Source organism: Pinus tabuliformis, chromosome 6 (assembly GCF_031772625.1).
Source record: "Pinus tabuliformis cultivar Carrire ecotype Pingquan chromosome 6, CPIR1, whole genome shotgun sequence".
Taxonomy (NCBI): domain Eukaryota; kingdom Viridiplantae; phylum Streptophyta; class Pinopsida; order Pinales; family Pinaceae; genus Pinus; species Pinus tabuliformis.
Window position 1 is genome coordinate 125,102,991 of NC_142292.1, and position 20,336 is coordinate 125,123,326.

A 20,336-nucleotide genomic window follows, 5' to 3' on the forward strand; every position below is an offset into this window, starting at 1 on the left:
TTAGATCCACACTTCAACAAATTTGATGAACCAAATTACTCGACCAAATTGTGTACCTAATATTTTAACACCACAATTTGATATTACATCAGACCCCTTAGTAAATAAAAACAAAATCAAAAGCATAAAGAATGGCATGTAATAAAAATACGAAATGGTCTGATATGCTAACTAAAACATAGTCAGCCAGCAGGAGGAAATTGCTGAAACAATTCATTGATAATATATCCAAACTCATTTGATTCAATGTCTAATAAGTTTTGAAAAACAAGGACATATTTCTATCGTTACATGGAAAAAGACTATCAAATCGTTTGAATTGCAATGGCAAAAAATAAGCTTCTCTCTTGGACATTTTTATGTTGGATCTACAATATTCTTGTGATATCAACAGCCAATGACGCAGAAAATATGTTCCCTTAACTGAACCGTGACTGAAATATGGGAATCTCTTGCTCAATCCCAGTTAAAATTAGTAACCGGGATATCATCTACCGCCTCCTGTATGTTCAACAACATGTTACAAATTAGCTCCAGGGACCACAGAAAAACAATTTATTGCTTCCAAATCAAGTCTGCGTATAAATTTCAGGTAAATAACTACATCAAACAAACCTTTTTTGTCGACTTCTATCTTCATCGTAATCCATCACTCCTCCAGATTCAATATAGGAAAGTTCCTCGTGCCCCCGTAAGGCTTCCTGCTTACAGTTTGTAACTTCTGCCAACCAGTAAGAAACAAACATATCCCAACTGTGTTCTGCATTTGAATATTAAAGACCTATATGTTTTTCGTTTAGTTTTAAATTTAGTATTTTTAAGATCAGAAGAGCTGACCTTGATAGAAGATTTCATTTCTTCTGTCTTCTCTTCAAGCTCTTTAGTATGTTTTTGATTAAGTTCACTCATGGTGTCTGCCCAGTTGATCTTATCTTGGATTGTAAGAAGCATATTATCTGAGGTGGTCAACCTGTTAAAATAAGTGCAACTCACGTTATACAGATGACAGGGAAAAAAGTTTTCAAAAAGCAAAGACAGTAAGCTTTTCTTTTGGTGACCTTCCCAGTGCTCAATTCCTGGTAAACAGATACACTTTTTGTTGCTATTAGAACCTATATATTACGAGTGAATGTAATGATTCGATGAAATCCACTGCCAGCTATACAAACGATAAAAGGGAACAAATCCCAGGAACAATTTAAATGACAATGCAAAATTACGAGGAAAAACGGCTACATAGAAAAATACAATGCTAGAGGACAAACGATTAACCAACCAATTTGCTACTGTTTGCATCATATTATCGAGTTGGCCAGGTCTCAAGTCTCTCCCTGCAGCAAATTGCACCTGTTCCAAACAAAAAGTTAGGAAAACATGTCATATTACCATGAGAATTTGGAGATTAGATGGTTCAGAAATAGGATTCTTTGTCATTCAAAAATAGCCAAAGTCTACAAAAGAAGGAAACAAAGTCAAGATTTGAACAGAACCTCAAAACACCTGCGCCACTGATCCAATTTTCCTTTCACAATTCCCTGCAAAGAGACGAAACAGGCCCTCAGAATTCATCGGTCATCTGCACAAGATGGATAAAAAGAAAGATAATGACATGATCATGAGTAGGTTGGAGGGAAGCCATGGCACTCTATCCAAAACATTACGCAGCAGCCATTTTTCCAAAGCTCTTCGAAATTTGAATATTTTTACAAAAGTATCACCAAACATTTTATGGTTTAAGAATTAGTAAGATTTGACAAAAAAATTTAACAGTTTAGATAAGAACAGATCCTTAAATTTTTCCTTGCTCCCCATCCACCGGTCCCTTATAAATCTGGGGGTACCTTCCAGCAATTTCTAAAACCTGTTCCCCATCCTTGCATACCCAAAACTCAGTGAAACGTAGCTGGGTTTCTCATATGGATCTCCAAAGTAGAAATTCTGCATATAATCCTGGGATATAAAATAACATACCATGAAGCTATGTCACACGGTTCGGGTTCGAATTTAAGTTCATTTCGAATTTGAATTTTCGGATGAGGTTCGGCATTAAGTTCGACTATATATATATATATATATATGACATAAAATAATAAAAAATCAAAATAATCAATAAAGCTATATGAGCAGCAGTGAACACCCATGAGCCACAAATCACGACCACTATTCATTTCACACTCCGGGCGGCGGGGACAATCAGCGTCTAGAAATTGAATTCAGGAAATTGCAGAGAATACAACATGCTGCAGCAGCACTGAGCACAATAGAGCGAGTACACTCAGATTGAAGTTGGCTTGTGAACATATTGACAGCAACGGTAAATAAAGCCAAACCAGTGGCCATCGCAGGAAACTAACTGGCGGGAAGTGAAACAAGAGAAAACCATGTGCTGTCCATGGTTTTTCTCATAAACCTTAAAACAACTGACAAAAACTGCCCAAACTCTAACCTCGAACCCCAAAAAATTTAAAAAATTATAAAATTCGGCTTCAGGTTCATCTTTAGGTTCGCCTTCAGGTTCGAACTCGTTGAGGTTAGAATTTGAGGTTCGGCGACCCTGAACGAATTTGAAAAAAAAAAAAAAAAAATAGGTTTGCCAAATTTCAAACCTCAAGGTTCAAATTCGGCGAACCATGTGACATAGCCAGAGAGATGAAACCTTAATTGGGGCCCAATTACACAGGGACAAAGGGCCAAGAAAGCAAGAGCCTACTTTGTTTTCCAAACATAATACTTTTGAATAAGCATAGATATGACATAATTAAGTGTCGTAAAGGGAAAAATATTGAATCCCTAAACTATAATTCATTCCCATTTCCTTTTAAATTTCAAGGCAGACACTACTTGAACACTGTAAGCCCGCATCAAATTTTAAATCGTAGGAGATAGATTGGAGTGGCAGCGCTCTCCTAGAAGCTCACTGTAAGTTTTTACAAGTCTTTTATCACTATCCAGGAAATAACCACGGAAGGCTTTCTATCCATCAATATTTTCTCAATACAACAATTGAAAATTGTAGCGACAGTCTTCTTTGGCTCGTGCCTTACCCAGAAAGACCATGAGTTGTCCTTCTTTGACCATGGAGTGAGTTCACGGAGACAGTGAGCTTATTTCCAGTTTGCGGGAATAACTTCACGAGTTCATGTGCAGTGTTGAGGATCAGTTACGTGGTTCCTTATCCAGTTTAACTACAAAACAAGGTGGCAATTAGCAGTTCAGTTAGAGCGAATTAGTCTTCAGTCTTGATTGAAGGCAGAGAGAGTTAATCTCCGGTGTTGATTGGAAAGAGAACGAGTTAACAACTCCAGTCATGATTGGAAGGAGAGCATGTATGATCCGGATTTAAACAGGAACGCAACAAATTACAGAGATAACCATATACACAAAGACGCAGCGGAAATAATACTTCATTTCATTAATGGAAAATACCGAAATATGCTTACAATCATAAATGGAAATAAACCAGCTAGGGCGATGGTAGTTTATCTCTGAGAAGAGATGTGATGGCTACATGCCTCTAAACTGTATTACAATGAGGCTCGAAGGCCTATTTATTGTTGAGAAACAATGGAAAACCCTTAACGTTCCAAAACCTAACCCTAGGAGATGAAACGCCAAACTGTGGGCCCCGTTTGGGGTAAATTGGTACATCAACTTCCCGGGGTCGTAACTTTGGCATATGATCTCCGTTTGACGCGTACAATAGCTCATTAGAAAGATCTATCCGAGCACTATCATTGTTGGAACAGGCAACATCGGTCCATTCCATGGACCCATGTTGCCCCCGGATTCCCCAAAAAACATCGTTTAGGGCCTCAAAACGGCTCCGGAAGTTCAGGACCCGAAAAACTGCTAAAAATAGTAAGTTGTGCTACAATTAAGGAAACTGAAAATGCTGAGAAAGACAATGGTGGGGGTCCAGGTGGACTTGGCAGGTGGCCACCAATATCCACCTGGATCATTCCTCCCCCCTTAGGAAGCAATGGTCTCCATTGCGTTGAGCTCCTCCATGAGATGAGGAAACTTCTGCTGAACTTGTTCCCTGGTGAGCCACTTGCCCTGCTGAAGGAGTTGGCCTGCTTTGACAACTTGATATAGTTGGATATTCTGTTGGCGAGTCTTCTTGATCTGTGTGTCCATGATCCGATCAGTTGCAGCTTGTTCCATGCAATCTGGATTTAATTCTGTGGGTTTGAGCTGTTCTGCAATGTCGGATGTGTCTAGCAATGGTGGAAAGTATGGCCGAAGGCGGTCCACATTGAACACTGGGTGCAGGCCAAGGAATGGGGGAATGCTGAGCTCAAATGCATTGTCTCCCATAGCCTTAGTAATGGTGTAAGGACCATATCGGAGTGGTCTCAATTTCCGATAGGCTCCAGTAAGGCGTTCCTTTTGCAAATGCAACCAGACTTTGTCGCCCACCTGAAACTTGTGTGGCACCCGATGTTGATCATGTCGCTGCTTGTACTTGGCATTTGATTTCTCAAGAATGTCATGGACCTGCTGGCGAATATGTTGGATGCGCTCAATGAAGCTGGTGGCCTTATCTGTTTCGGACTGGACATGAGCTGAATTCATGTGAGTAGCTGCAAGTGGCATGGCCACATCAATGGGGCATAGTGGCTGGAATCCCAAACCCACCTGAAAAGGGCTATGGCCAGTGGAGCTGTGAAGAGCTCGGTTGTAGCTGTGTTGAACATAGGGGAGGCTCTCGTCCCATGTGCGTGGATGCTTTGAGTTATACATGCGCAGAATGTGCACAATCATCCTAATTGACAACCTCTGTCTGGCCATCAGTTTGAGGATGGAAGGCTGTGGACTTCGTGAATTTGGTGTCCAGCATTGACCAGAGACTGGACCAAAATGTGCTGAGAAACCGACTGTCCCGATCTGAGATGACAGACTGTGGGATCCCAAAGTGCACCCACACTCGTTCAAAGAAGAGTTTAGCAGTGGCTTCTGCTGTGATATTCTTCTTGCAGGCCGCCATAATGGCCATCTTCGAGAACCTGTCGACGACCACAAAAACACAGTCATTTCCATGCTTAGTGGAAGGAAGGCCTGACATGTAATCCATGGAGATGGATTCCCAAGGTCGACTAGGGGTAGGCAACGGGGTATAGAGGTCGTGCTTGTTAATGGTCGGTTTGGCAATGGCACAGGCAGTACATGATCGGATGTACTTCCCAACATCCTGTCGAAGATTCGGCCAATAGAAATAATTTTGCAGTACTGCCATTGTTTTCTCGACCCCGAAATGCCCAGCAGCCCGACTGTAGTGTGCTTCCCAAATCATCTTGGCACGCTCGCTTGAAGGAACACAAAGGTGACCGAGGTGGCATAATAGGGCATCCTGAAGGTGAAAATCTGCAACATGCCGACCCTCCAAGAGTGTCTGGTAGGTGTGGCCGAATTCTGGGTCGCTTTTGTAGAGAAGTGGCCAATCAGAAGTCTCGTGCCCACAAGAGTTGAGCACGGTGGTTAGCGCCATGATCGGTGGTCAGCACCATGATCGGTGGTCGACTGAGGCAATCTGCAACATTATTGGTGTTGCCCTTTTTATACTTGATATTCAAGTGAAACTGTTGCAGGTATGTAGACCACTTCTGATGGCGGTCATTCTGCAATTTCCCTTGGGTCTGTATGAACTGCAGGGGTCGGTGGTCTGTGTGGATGACCATTTCCTTCCCCAAAATGTAATGCTTCCATTGTCGGCAGGCCTGTACAATGGAATACATCTCTTTATCATAAGTGGGGTACTTGCGGACTGTGTCTGAAAGTGTTTCACTGTGATATGCCACTGGATGTCCATGTTGAGTAAGGACTGCCCCAATAGCATAGTCAGAGGCATCTGTCTCGACCTCAAATCGCTGTTGTAAATCTGGTAACGCGAGCACTGGTGCCGTGCAGAGGCGATCCTTCAACTCCCTGAATGCCTTCTGTTGAGATTCAGACCAAAAGAATTTTGCTTTCGCCCCTCCCTTGGTGACTTGACTCAAGGGCCAAAAAATATGAGAAAACCCCAACACAAACCTGCGGTAGAAGTTGGCAAGACCTAGAAAGCTGCGGAGCTCTGTTAGAGTGGTTGGAGAGGGCCAATCCCGAATGACTTGGACCTTGGCTGGATCGACATGCACCCCCTGTTCATCAATGATGTATCCCAGATACTGAACCTGGGTCATGCCAAAAGTGCATTTCTCCAAATTGGCACAAAGCTTGTGTTGCCGCAGTGTTTGGAGAACCTGTCGGATGTGGTGGAGGTGCTATTCCCAACTCTGGCTGAAGATCAGAATGTCATCCAAGTATACTACTACAAAGGAGTTGGTGAATGGCCGCAAGATGTCATCTATTAGCCTCATAAAGGTTGCAGGAGCATTCGTCAATCCGAAAGGCATGACCAACCATTCGAATAGGCCCTCCTTGGATTTGAAGGCAGTCTTCCACACATCGGAGGGTTCGATTGGTACCTGGTGATATCCTGACTTCAGATCGATCTTGCTGAAATATTTCGCCCCCTTTAGTTGGTCTAGGAGGTCATCAATCCGCGGGATCGGGTACCTATTACGGACAGTGATCTTGTTCAGCGCCCGATAGTCAATACAGAGTCTCCACGTCCCATCCTTCTGTACCAACACGATCGGGCTCCCACAGGGCGATGAACTCGGACGGATGTGACCTTTCTGCAGGAGCTCCTGAATTTGCCTCTTGATTTCATTGTTCTCCAGAACGGAGCGCCGATAAATTGGTCCATTGGGCAGCGGCGCACCTGGGTTTAGATCGATGGAGTGCTTGACTTGACAGTGCAGAGGAACCCCTGCCGGGGAGGTGAAGATGTCCTCGTACTCCTCCACAATCTTGTCCATCTGTAGTTGTCGTGCAGAGGGACCCCGTTTGGAGGCCGCGGCCACTGTCTTCTTCTTTCCTTGAGGGCGTATCATCAGGAAAACAAATTTCCTGGTTTTGGAAATGATCTTACTGCATTGTTTTGCAGTAATCAAAGAGACGGCGGCAGGTGGTGCTACCTCTGGTATCCTGAACAACTTATTTCCCAATGTAATAATAACAGCACGGGGCCTTGATTCATACACAGCATGTCGCTTCCACAAGTATGGTTGTCCTAGTAATACATCACAAACTTCAAGGGGAGCAATGTCACACAATACCTCATCCGTGAAGGGCTTGATGTTGTATGGAAGGCGACACTGCTGGCTCACGCGAAGATCTCGTCCTTGGTGAAGCCACCCAATGGTGTATGGTTGTGGATGTGCTGTGGTCGGTAAGCCCAACCGCTTCACGACCTCTGCCGAAATGAGGTTCTTTTGACTCCCGCTATCAACAATGAACTGTATCGGGGAGCCCTTTACCCACATCTGGGAGTGGAAGAGATGCTCCTCCTCCTCTGGATCTTCGGGTTCATTTTTCTGGATCTTTGCGGTAGCAACAGTGGCGCTGGGATCCGCATCAATGATCTGCTTCCCTTTTTCATACCCCTTATCGGGTTCTGACTCAGAGTCGGAACATGCATCTGATTCTGAAACCTTTAGCTCAGCCACCAGTGATTGCTTGGCCCGACACTCACTTGTGTTGTGAGTGGAGCTCTTATGGAACTCGCACCATTTTCCAGTGTCCTTTCTCGGCTTCGCGACGCTGTTCTTTGCTTGCAGCTTCGGCTGGTTGTCCTGGGCTGCCCCGCCTTGGCTTTGTCATTTGTTCTGTGGTTTAGGGGCACCTTTCCCCTGCTTTGGATTCGCAGATCCAAAGTCTCGCTTCTTTTGTTTAAACTTCTGTTCGACCTTGACGGCATATCGGTATGCTGCGCCGAGCGAGGGGATGTTTAGGAATTGTATTTCTTCCTGGATGTACTTGTGCAGGCAGCCACGGTATTTGAGTATCAAATGTTGCTCCGAATCCTTGATACCCAACTTTGTGCGAAGGGTATGGAAAAGATTGGTGAACTCCGGCACGTCTTGGTCCCTTCCCTGCCGCAGCGTGGTCCACTTTATGTATTCATCCTCATAGCTTCCGACAGGGTAGTACTGCTCTTTGATGGCATCCCGGAACGAATCCCAGGTGGGTGCGGCTGAAAATAGTGAGCCAGTACTTTCATCCTTCTGCTCGCAGTAGGTTTCCCACCAGTCCTTGACGTGGGGGGTTGCTTTGAGAAGAGCAAAAACAATCTTTTCCCGACTCGAAAATTCATGAACAGAAAAATAACCCTCTAGCAAATTTAACCATTTATCTACGGCATCTGCGTCTATCTGACCCTCGAATATGGGGATTTCAAAATTAACTTGTACCTTAAAGGGTGTGGCGTTTCCAGAGTAGCTGCTGGAAGCCGATGCGTCGCTTCTGGGTAGCCGCTGAAGGATCTGGGCAAAGTTGTCCATCATCGCGTTCCGTTGTCGCTCGAGGGCTTCTTCGAGCAAGATTTTGATGGGATCTCCTGCCCCCTCGTCTTTCTTCTCGTCCGCCATGGGAGGCCGTCGGGATTTGCGAGGCTGGTCTTGCAAAGGTTCAACCAGTTCAAGCCCTAACTCCTTATATCCCGACCTTGTTGGGGACATGCAAAGAAAAACAGAGAAAAAGCAGACTGCTCTGATACCACTGATCCGGATTTAAACAGGAACGCAACAAATTACAGAGATAACCATATACACAAAGACGCAGCGGAAATAATACTTCATTTCATTAATGGAAAATACTGAAATATGCTTACAATCAGAAATGGAAATAAACCAGCTAGGGCGATGGTAGCTTATCTCTGAGAAGAGATGTGATGGCTACATGCCTCTGAACTTTATTACAATGAGGCTCGAAGGCCTATTTATTGTTGAGAAACAATGGAAAACCCTTAACGTTCCAAAACCTAACCCTAGGAGATGAAACGCCAAACTGTGGGCCCCGTTTGGGGTAAATTGGTACATCAACTTCCCGGGGTCGTAACTTTGGCATATGATCTCTGTTTGACGCGTACAATAGCTCATTAGAAAGATCTATCCGAACACTATCATTGTTGGAACAGGCAACATCGGTCCATTCCATGGACCCATGTTGCCCCCGGATTCCCCAAAAAACGTCGTTTAGGGCCTCAAAACGGCTTCGGAAGTTCAGGACCCGAAAAACTGCTAAAAATAGTAAGTTGTGCTACAATTAAGGAAACTGAAAATGCTGAGAAAGACAATGGTGGGGGTCCAGGTGGACTTGGCAGGTGGCCACCAATATCCACCTGGATCAATGTAACACTTTCAATACTCGCTATCAGAGCTCGAGTTATAAATTAAGCTAGCCTCCTTGCATGGATCGAAGTTCACCTATATAGAAAGGATGAAGGCACAAGTAAATTATAATTGTCTTGTGCACAAAGGTTTGTGACAAGTTTATGAGAGAGCCTTGATTGTGGAGCACAAGAATTGTGTCCTAAGAAATAGGAGCCACAAGTGTGCTAGGATTTAGGAGTTGGTTGTGCGCAGGAGAGAGGAGTTGGGGTCCTAAAGAATAGGAGGTTGAAGTGCACTAAGAAATAGGGCACAATTACACTGGAAAATAGGGCCTGGAGGGAGCTAGGTAATAGGAAATCAGCGCAAGGAATAAGGGGCTCAAGTGCGCAAGGAAGGAGGAGCAGAATTGAAGTAGGACAGCAAGGTTTAAAAACAAGTCAAGGAGACAACAGAGGAAGAATTGTTTGTAGAAACCGAGATCAAGTAGTGATCAAGGCAGGCCAATATCAGTTGTATCAGCTGAGAATTGTGTGAGATGCAGAACTCTTTCTCGAGAGAGACAGATTGCTTTGTAATAGATTCAATTGCTCCAAGAACAATCAATAAAATAGCCACATCAAGCAAGCAGGTTTTCCCTATTGGGTTTTGTTAATATTGGAAACTAGGGCCAAACTCCATGTGGGTCATCTTACTTATGGCAGTTGATATTTTTCTTGGATCCCTCTCATCGAGAGGTGTAGGATTGATCTAAAGATCATCCGATTCCGATAAGTATTCATGGAGTTATGAATTTATTTGTGTTATAAGCCAATTCATCAAGGTCGGCCAGCAACCAAATAAACCCCACATGTGCTCAACGTTTTAGTATAAAAGGAGATGATTTGAGAGTCATTTCTCACACACACTTCTATCTTGATTTCTCTCCACTTGCCTTGGGTTTTAGTGGAAGAGAAATCTAGAAGTGGAAGCCCTAGACGTTGGAGGAAAAGAGGCTGCCCAGACATAAATAGAAGGCAGCCCTAGTGGAAGGCAGCCCTAGACGCAGATGGAAAGAAGCCCTAATGTTGTCCTAAAGAAGCCCTAATGTTGTCCTAAATAAGCCCTAGATGCAGTCCTAAGGAAGCCCTAGCCGCAGTCCTAAGGAAGCCCTAGACGCAGTCATCTAAATGAGGTTTGTTCACACTAGGATACGCTGCATTTCATAAGGGAAATTCTGGGCCAGATTTGAGGATGGTTAGGGACTGTTGTGTGCCCTAACCAGTCCCAGAAATTACAGCAGTAATGAAGTGACAAACAGCAGCGTTTGCATGGTGTGTTGGCAGCAAAGGAAGATGGGACAGCAAGGTTACATGGTGCTGCAAACACAAATGGGACAGCAAGCAATCATAGGAGCAACAGTGGCACAAGTGGGACAGCTGCTAACTAGTGCAAGAAAGCATAGGAGAGCAGGGTACATAGTGTTGTATAAATGCATGGGGCAGCAAGGTACATAGTGTTGTATAGATGCATGGGACAGCAAGGTACATTGAGCTGTATAAATGCATGGGACAGCAAGGTACATAGTGTTGTATAGATGCATGGGACAGCAAGGTACATAGTGTTGTATAGATACATGGGACAGTTGTGACATGGCAACAAGGACAGTGGCAAGCATGGACAGCATGACAAGCATGGTGCTGCAAGCACATGAGACATGCTGTTTGACACCATGGTTATGACACATGGGACAGCAGTGCAACATAAGGTGCAGCAGTATGATGTGTACAGCATGGTCATGAGTCCAGCATTGTGATGATGGGTGCAGCATGGTCATGAGGTCCAGCATTGTAATGATGGGTGTAGCATGGTGCAGCATGATGACGGTATGCAGCAAAATGATAGGTGAAAGAGTCACCTTGTAGAATCAGTTGAGTAGCATGTCTTCAACTGATCTCATCTATCATCTTCTTAGAGATGATCTATGCTCTTATTTAGATAAGTCAAAGTGTTGACTTCTATTGTAAATGTACTCTCTCTCTCTGTGCTGAACTATTAAAGAACATATAAGAAAAATTGATCAAGGGTTTCCCCACATTGGGGTTTGTCCCTGGCTAGCGCCACATCTTGTGTCCTCTTGTCTTGGCTTGTCTTCTGCAATTTATGTTTATGTTCTATCTGCAGTTTACTTTAATACTGATGTGATTGCTAATCTGGAAAAGATATTGAGCTAACTGTGAAAATTGAAAAATATGTGTCAATTTGTGTGATGTGTTTTTATCTCTTTGTTTTTATTCCGCTGCTTATAAGTTGTTAAGAGGCTCTGTATCTTGGTGAAAGTTAACTAGGTTCTAGGTTTTAGTTATTCATCTAAGTAATTGCAGAGTTTCATGGAAATTTAACATGGGATCGAACAGTATAAAGACTAGCACCAAATTGACCAATTAGTGGACAATGTAGATCAAGTAGAAGGCTTGCACTAGAGTTTGAAGAGCAAAGTTCCAACAACTAAGGTCAGATCACAGTTTAGAGGAAGCCTCAAATTTCTGCGCATGGAAGAAGCAAATATCAGTGGTGTTGGAAGATAGTGGGGTGCTAGAGTTTGTGAAGCAGAAAATTGTGCCACCTACAGATGCCCAGTAGTTGACCCAACATAACAAGAATGACACCAAGGCGAGGAGGATCATTCTTGAGGGGATCAGAGACCATATTATCCCTCATCTCCGTTAGATGAAGATAACATTTGAGATGTTTAAAGCCATCTTAGACTTGTATCAAGGTTCCAATGATGCCAAGAAGCTTGCTCTTAAGGAGAAGCTAAGAGGTATCCAAATGAGCAAAGGAGAGCCCAGCATCACATATCTTTCAAAGTTCACTCAAGTTTGGGATGAACTACGTGGTGTGGGCGGGACAGTAACAGAAAAATACCTTGTGAGTCTTGCACTTTTGGGACTCCATCAGTCTTGGGAAAAGTTATGGAGAGAATGTGTTCAAGAAGAAATCTGAAGAGGAACGGGAGTTGGTAGAGAAGCTCTAGCAAAGGACGACAACTTTACCCTAGTAGGCAAAGGTAGCGGAGACAAGGGTAAGAAGGGCCAAGGAGAGGTCGAGTCCAATCAGAAGGGCAAGAAGAAGAAGAAGGATCTGAGAGAGATCAAGTGCTTTCATTGCCATGAGTTCGAATACTATGCCACTAAGTGTCCTAATCAAAAGGAGGAGTCCAGTAAGGATCATGTGGTTGCATCAACTGACGTAGATTGGTTTGCTTCTCATGTTATGAATTTTAATTCATAAAAATTATTAAAAATATTAAATGTTATCTAAATTAATAAATGATTAATTATAATAAATTTATTAGCAATTTATTAGTTAAATGAAGAGACATTAGTCCCAAGGGACATGTCTCTCTGATTAGGCATGGCCAGTGAACTCCTATTTAAGGAGCATTGCCTCAGCCTTGCAATCATCATTCAAATTTTATCAATTAATATATAATATTACATTCAAAACTCATTTGGTGTATTTTTAACAATCAATATCAAATTAGAAATTTTATACCTAATAGTGGTATCAGAGCCAGAATTCTTCTGGTGACACCCCACGTCACCTTGCTAGCCGTCAAGCCCTGCGAGCCTCCCCATCCTCAGCCTGCTCTATTGTTTCGTTGTTGCTCTCAGAGCAGACGTGCGTTGTGCTCTGTGACGGCGAGGTCACTACTCTCCAAACAGCTGTGTGGTTCCCTGTGCTCAACAGTGTGGAGGAACAGCATGTCGTGGAGGAGCAGTTGTGACAACTGCAATTCTGGAACAGTCATGCCACCAAGGAAAGATCTGTTGTCAGCATCAATCTGCGTGTGCAAGTCCAGGTCGACGGGGGATCGCTGCTACAAATCCAATTACGGTCAACGACGTGACGTCTGCAATTCTAGAACATTCGTGCCACTGTGGAAATATTTGTTGTCTCTATCTACGAGTGCAAGTCCAAGGCGACGGGAGATCATTGCTACAAATCCAATTGCGGTCAACGGTCGTGATTCTTTTTTTCGGTCAAACATCGGTCCATTAACAAATTAAAAACTACAAATATTTTATATAATTATAATTATACAGTATATATAAATATTATTATTATTAAAATATATATATATATATATATATATATATATATTAAAAATAAATAAAAAATGGGTCGTCAAGAAAAAACGAAATAAAATGGCAAGCAATAACAATGACGATATGAAAAAAATCAAGAGGACATCAACAAGTTAAACAAATGCCTAGATAACGTCGAGAAGTCAGTTAGTAAGCAGGACCAGATGGCCAACGATATCTCTTACTTAAAAAACTTGATGAGTCGGTGTTTCGGAGAGACTAATCCACCTTCAGCAACATAGAGTCCCAAGACTCCGGAAGGTGATACTTCTCCAAAGCATGAGTTCATAAGGCATGAGAAGCAGTGAATACCACAAATTCACTTCGAAGGAAGCCAATATTATACTAAATCTTCTGAAAAGAACCATCTTAAAATCGAAAATGAGTTACCTAAGTATAATGGGAAGAACTATAAGGGCGTTGTCATATGGGTAAATAAGATGGACGCAAATTTTTTAGCAAACCCTCCACTCGGCGAGGAAGAAAGAGCCATGACTGCATCCAACTACTTAGAAGCAGAAGCGTACAATTGGTTTTTGTGGTGTTCATCTAAATGTACGGGTTGTTCGTTCACTTGGCAAAACTTAAGTCCTGTTAAAGAGGTTTCATGACGAGGAGGAGGATGACGTCTACAAGAGATTCGTTCACCTGAAACAAAAAGGATCAGTGAGTGAATACACTCACAAGTGGGAAGTATTAACAGTAAGGCAGAGAGGGTTGTCAGATGAGGAGCTGCTAAAAATGTATCGATGTGGCCTTAAAGATTACATTCACGAAGATTAAAATTGAATAAACCCAAAACCATTGAGGAGGCCAAACACACAACCATAAGTACAGAGCGGAAATATAAACTTCACAAAGCACCATATGCCAGCAACGACAAAACTAACAGCTATTCCAAGGGAAGGTAGGTAAACCATCGTCAGAGAATACTAGCAAGTACATTCCACCACCATTGCGAAATGAAGGGAAACAACAATCTAGTGTCAAAAGGAAAAAGGATGGCAAATGCTAGAAGTGCGGAGACAAGTATTACGCAAGACACAAATGCGCAACACAAAAATTGTACAACTGTGAAGCCGAACAAGAAGAGGAATCTACAGAAGACAGCTTTGACGAAGAGGGCGGACAATGAATAAAATGCCAACCCTAGTCCAAAATCAGAAGAAGATATGCCATGAATTTCCTTAGCAGCCATCACAGGGATAGCTCAACCACAGACACTGAAGCTTAGTGGTCACATCAAGAAGCAAAGCGTTATCATTCTAGTAGACTCAGCAAGTAAGCACAACTTCATAGATGTCATTGTTGCAAAAAGACTGAACATCTTTACTTACCCAGTAGTAGATTTAAAAGTTATGGTAGCAGATGGAAAACGTATAGATGGAGTAGGCAAGTGCCATAAGGTTAAGTTGCAATTAAGCGACTATGCAATGGAATCCAGTTTTTATATGGTTCCCCTAGGAGGAGTAGATGTCGTTTTAGGTGTACAATCGTTACGAACACTAGGCACGTATTCAGCAAATCACATAAAGCAGCTCATTAAATTCAAGTGGGATGGAAGGAAATATAAGTTGTTTGGGTTTCAAGCACCACCAACTCAAGTCATCTCCACTCAGCAGATGAAGAAACTTATTCGCAAGGAGGCACCAGCGTTTGTCGCACAATGCCAGCAGTTGGAGTTATTATCAATAGAAGGGACTCACCAGCGATCAAATATTTCATCCTTGATTCAGAAATACGAGAAGGTTTTTCAAGATCTACCAATGAAGTTACCCCCTGAAAGGCAAATTGAACACAACCACAAGACAGAAATAGAACACTTAATACAAGACCTGCTGAAGCATGGAATCATTACGAAAAGTAGAAGTCCATACGCTGCACCCGTGGTATTGGTCAGGAAGAAGGATGGATCCTTCTGATTATGTATAGATTACAAAGGTTTAAATAGAATCACTATTAAACATAAGTTTCAGATTACATTCATTGATGAAATGCTACATGAACTACACCGTGCAGAATACTTTTCCAAATGAGATCTAATGTAAAGTTTTGAAGATGTTCTATGCTAAGAGCAATTTCACTTTTCTCACAGCAATCATACAAGTAGATAAGCAAAATGCAGATAGAACATATAAGCAGATCTTACAGAAGACAAATCATAAACAAGAAAAAAAATGTATGTGTTTGTTTCGGCGGTCAACAGGATGCTTCAACCAGCAAAGTCTCCTTTGGTCAGCCAGCCCAACATGTGTCACAACAACCCTCCAACCAGTAGATGAGTCAACCCAAGTCAGTTCTACAAAAGTCAACGCTGTCCTGAAAAGTCAACGCAGGGGCAGCAAGCTAAAAGTCAACGCAGCAGCAAAACGGTCAACCCTTTGACCTCGATTTTTGTGCCAGGTAGTATGGCCTTCAAAAATCGAACCTCCCACAAGTTTTCAGCTTGTTTGGACCAAGCGTTGACCAAAGTCAATGCTGGTCAAACTTCTGCGAAACCCTAGCAGCAGAAACCCTAGCAGCAGAAAAAATCCTCTTCGTCCTTCCCACGTGAGGCTGAAATTCGTCCTCCAGGTAGCTCGTACTTTTTAGGATGAGAGAGGAAGATGTGAGTTGTGTTGTGATTAAATTCTCTCCAACTTTTCCTGTATATATATATCCATCAATGAGGGTGTGTGACACATCTGTTGGGCATGTGAGCCTACATTACAAAACTGGCTGACCTTTGCACATATAATTTATTAAGAATAATAAATTCAAAATATAAGTTCTGCTCATCGGATTAAGACTATTTTTATATGGATTTTACACCTCTCAGAAAGAGGAATCCAACAAAAATATTAGCCTCTTAATCTGAGCATCAGAACATGGAGTTTGGACCTAGTTGTCCAAATTTAACACTCCCTCTCAACTAGGGAGAACTCCATCTATTAGTGCAATTAACATCGTGAGTCATCCCGCCGAAACTTGCTTTGCTGGCTTCTTTATTTCAGAACAGAAGTGGGTCAGTCACAAAGACATCATTCCCCGACTGACATAATCAGTCCAGAGGTCCCAGACCTCACAAATCTTGATCCCAGATCAAGTGGTTGGACCATGCCATCCTAGATAGAGAGTACGGCAATCTCTGATGCGTCCATCAGTCTTTGCTAATAGTCTCTAGCTTTTCCACACCTCATTGGCCAAATGAGAGGTACTTCCCATGAGCCCTGAACTCAATGGGTAGGATGCATACGGGGCACAGATTAAATGAGTGGCGAACCAGCTCAATAATCACAAGGGTGGGGCAGAAGCATTATGAGTGCTTATAGCTCCGAGAAGCTATCCCCAAAGCCCCCCAGAGCTCCCAGAGCTCATCGTCCAACAGGACCCACATCATAGGGTCTTTCCACGACACCAAGACTCTCACGGAAGGTTAGGAACTTGACCTTCCCCAGGGGCTTAGTGAGAATATCCGCGACCTGCTCATCAGTTCCTATATGATCGAGCCTTACGGCGCCTCGCTGTACCATATCCCGGATAAAGTGGTACCTGATATCAATATGCTTGGATCAGTCGTGGAACACAGGATTCTCAGTCATACGAATCCCACTCTGATTATCACAGAGTATTACAGTGGTATCTAGCACATGTTGGAACAGCTCACTAAAGAGCTTCCTCAACCAAACTGCTTCACAACAGGCCATACTAGCAGCAATGTATTCGGCCTCCGCGGTGCTCAAAGCCACCGACTTCTGCTTCCTGCTCATCCATGAGATCGAAGCAGAACCAAGATTGAAACAGCATCCAGATGTGCTCTTACGATCCACCACACTGCCAGCCCAATCGGCATCAGTATATCCCCGGAGTATCACACTCCCGGCAGTGTATCTCAGCCCATGGTTTATCGTGCCCCGAAGATATCTCAAAAGATTCTTGGCACCAACCCAGTGAAAATGATGAGGCTCAACCATCTGTTGACTCAAAGTATTCACTGCAAAACATATGTCCGGACGGGTGTTCACTAAGAACATCAAAGCTCCTATGAGTTGACGATACTCAGTAGGATTGGCCAAGATAGGCCCTGCAGCGCTGCCACTCAACTTCTTAAAGTTGAGTTCCATTGGTGTCGACACGGACTTACAGTCCACCATCCCAAATCTTTCCAGAAGCTTCACAATATACTTTCCTTGAGAAAGGAAAATCTCTCCAGGTCTCTGCCAGACCTCCAGGCCTAGGAAATAGTGCATCAGTCCTAGGTCTTTCATCTCGAACTCAGCAGCAAGCTCCCTCTTACATTGATGAATGAGAGGGTCATCACCTGTCAGGAAGAGGTCGTCCACATACAGCACTAGAATGAGAGGCTTTCCTTCCTCAACCTTAAAGTAAAGGTTTGGATCAGCATTGCTTCGAGTGAAGCCCAGCTTCATCAAGTAACTATCCATCCTCCCATACCAAGCTCTGGGTGCTTGCTTTAACCCATAGAGGGCTTTCTTCAACCTGCAGACATAAGTGTCTCGATCTTGAACTTCAAATCCCAGAGGTTGTTCTACATACACCTCTTCCTTTATTGCACCATGCAGAAAAGCGGTCTTGACATCCATCTGATGAAGACTCCATCCTTGCGTAGCAGCAAGGGCTATGATGGATCGGATGGTGGTATATCGAGCCACAGGTGCAAATATATCGTCATAGTCAATTCCTTCCTTTTGAGAGAAGCCACGGGCAACAAATCTTGCCTTAAACTTTTCAGCACTCCCATCAAATCCATGTTTAATCTTGTAGAGCCATTTAGCGGTGACAACAGATTTGTCCTTCGATCTCGGGACCACATCCCAGACATCATTCTTCATAATAGCCTCATATTCTTCATGCATAGCATCCTTCCAGACTTGATGCTTGATGGCTTCTTCAAAAGATCCAGGTTCAGATTGTATAATAGTACTCATGGCAGCTAGATACCCTTGGTATCTACACGGCTTCTTGCTTTCTCGGAATGTTCCCCTTGGGGCAGCATGACCCTCAGCATCTTCGAGGGTGTCCCTGAGCCATGATGGCCTCTTTCCTAGAGAAGGGGAAGGATCAATAGGGTCCATTGGCCCTTCAACATCAGGCATAGTCTCATCCTGGGGTTCTTCCAGATTTCCAGGTCTTTCTTCATGGTTTTCTTCAGATCTAGGAAGATCTACTACTTTCTTCAGGGAAGCATCTTCGTCAAAAGTGACATCATGGCTTATCTCTACTTCCCTTTGACCAGGTACATAGACTCTATATGCCTTAGAAGTCTCACTGTAGCCCACAAACATTCCTTTCTTCCCAGTAGCATCCAGCTTACTTCTCTTTTCTTTCGGCACATGAAAATAGACAGGACATCCAAAAATTCTAAAATGTGAGACATCAGGTTTCTTACCAGAGAAAACCTCTTCGGGAGTTTTGGAGTCCAAAGCGGAATGAGGGCATCGGTTTTGAATGTACACAGCAGTATTTGCAGCTTCTCCCCACAGAAACTTTGGAAGACCCTGGTCACATAGCATGGCACGGGCAGCTTCCACAATAGTCCTATTCTTGCGTTCGGCAACACCATTCTGCTCAGGAGTATATGCAGTGGTAGTCTCCCTCTTAATGCCAGCTTCTCTGCAAAAGTCTTTGAACTCATTTGACTCATATTCAGTGCCATTGTCGGTCCTCAAAATCTTGATCTTCTTTCCGGTCATATTTTCCACCAAGGCTTTGAAGGTACGGAACCACATGAAAGCCTCATCCTTCTTCTTCAAGAAGTATATCCAGGTTTTGCGAGAGAAGTCATCAGTAAATGTCATATAGTAAGAACATCCCCCCAGGGATGTTACAGGCAACATACCGGAAAGATCAGAATGGACCAGTTGCAATATCTCAGATGTCTTTGTGACACTTGAGGGGAAAGGTCCCCTTGTATGTTTTCCTTCAGCACAGCCCTTACATACACCTTTATGATTATTTCCAAAATCAGGCATCCCTGTCACCACCTTCCTTGCTTCGAGAAGAGCCTTGTAATGAAGGTGTCCAAATCTTCGGTGCCATAGTTCGGTTTGACGGATAGTATCACAAGTCATAGCTCCCAACGGACTCCCTCCAACCTGGTAGAGTGTACCAACTCTAAAACCAATTGAGATAGCTTCCTTGAAGCTCTTCTTCCACATGAGTACCTTTCCATCAGAGAAAGTTACATTGAATCCTTTGTCTTCCATGGCAGATACAGACACAAGGTTCTTCTTCTTCAATTTGGGTACATAGAGTACATCTTGTAGATGGAGGACTTGTCCTTGAGACAAGTGGAGGGTCACAGTCCCGGTCCCTTTCACAGGATAAGTGGCATTATCCCCAAGGATAATTTCTAGATCAGTATCCCTTTCAACCATGTCAGAAAGTGCTTCCTTGAATCCGGTGATGTGTCTTGAGGCACCACTATCGATTAGCCAGACATCCATAGTGTCGGGCGGAGATGCAGCTGAGAGAGCAGATATTAGAATATACTCATTTCTTTTATCAACAACATTAGACTCCTCATACCTGGTATTTCTGGTCCTTTTAGAAGGTGGATGGTTTCCTTCAAAGTGAGCCTTCCTCTTTCCTTTGGATTTGTCATTTCTTTGATTCCCATTCCTTCGGTTGTTGTTGTTGTCGTCACTATCGGGAGAATTCTTTTGGAAGGGGCATTCTCTAGCATAGTGTCCAGTCCTATGGCAGGTGAAACATTTACCCTTCTTCTTTTGAGTCTTAGTCCTTCCTTTGTCCTTGGAACCACCAGAGTTCTTCTTTCGGGAATGAGCAACATAGGCAACATTTCTTTCATTATCAAATTCCTTCATCCTTGTTTCTTCTTGCATACATCTAGACAGAAGCTCATCAAAGTTAGGGATGGTATTATTGTTGAGAATGGTAGTTGTGAATACTTGCCATTCATATGGAAGTCCTCCAAGTGCGGTGAGAACCATCTCACGATCAGCTATTGTCTCCCCAATAGCTAGCAGATTGT

General features: G+C 43.3%; 1 protein-coding gene across 2 annotated transcripts in view; it reads right to left on the bottom strand.

Moving 5' to 3' along the window:
* Positions 1-200: 200 nt before the first annotated feature.
* The window catches only part of FUS5 (Proteasome component (PCI) domain protein), a 90,833-nt gene continuing 70,697 nt past the window's right edge, over positions 201-20,336 (bottom strand). Inside the window, exons 5-9 of one of the 2 annotated variants that reach the window (XM_089414524.1) lie at positions 1,491-1,535; positions 1,277-1,347; positions 838-970; positions 616-721; positions 201-501 (exon numbers count right to left, since the gene is read on the bottom strand). In XM_089414524.1, the coding sequence (XP_089270650.1) occupies positions 650-721; positions 838-970; positions 1,277-1,347; positions 1,491-1,535 (321 nt within the window). In that variant the 3' untranslated portion in view covers positions 201-501; positions 616-649. The remainder of the gene's footprint in view (positions 502-615; positions 722-837; positions 971-1,276; positions 1,348-1,490; positions 1,536-20,336) is intronic. The other variant, XM_089414521.1, reaches the window with a different exon arrangement.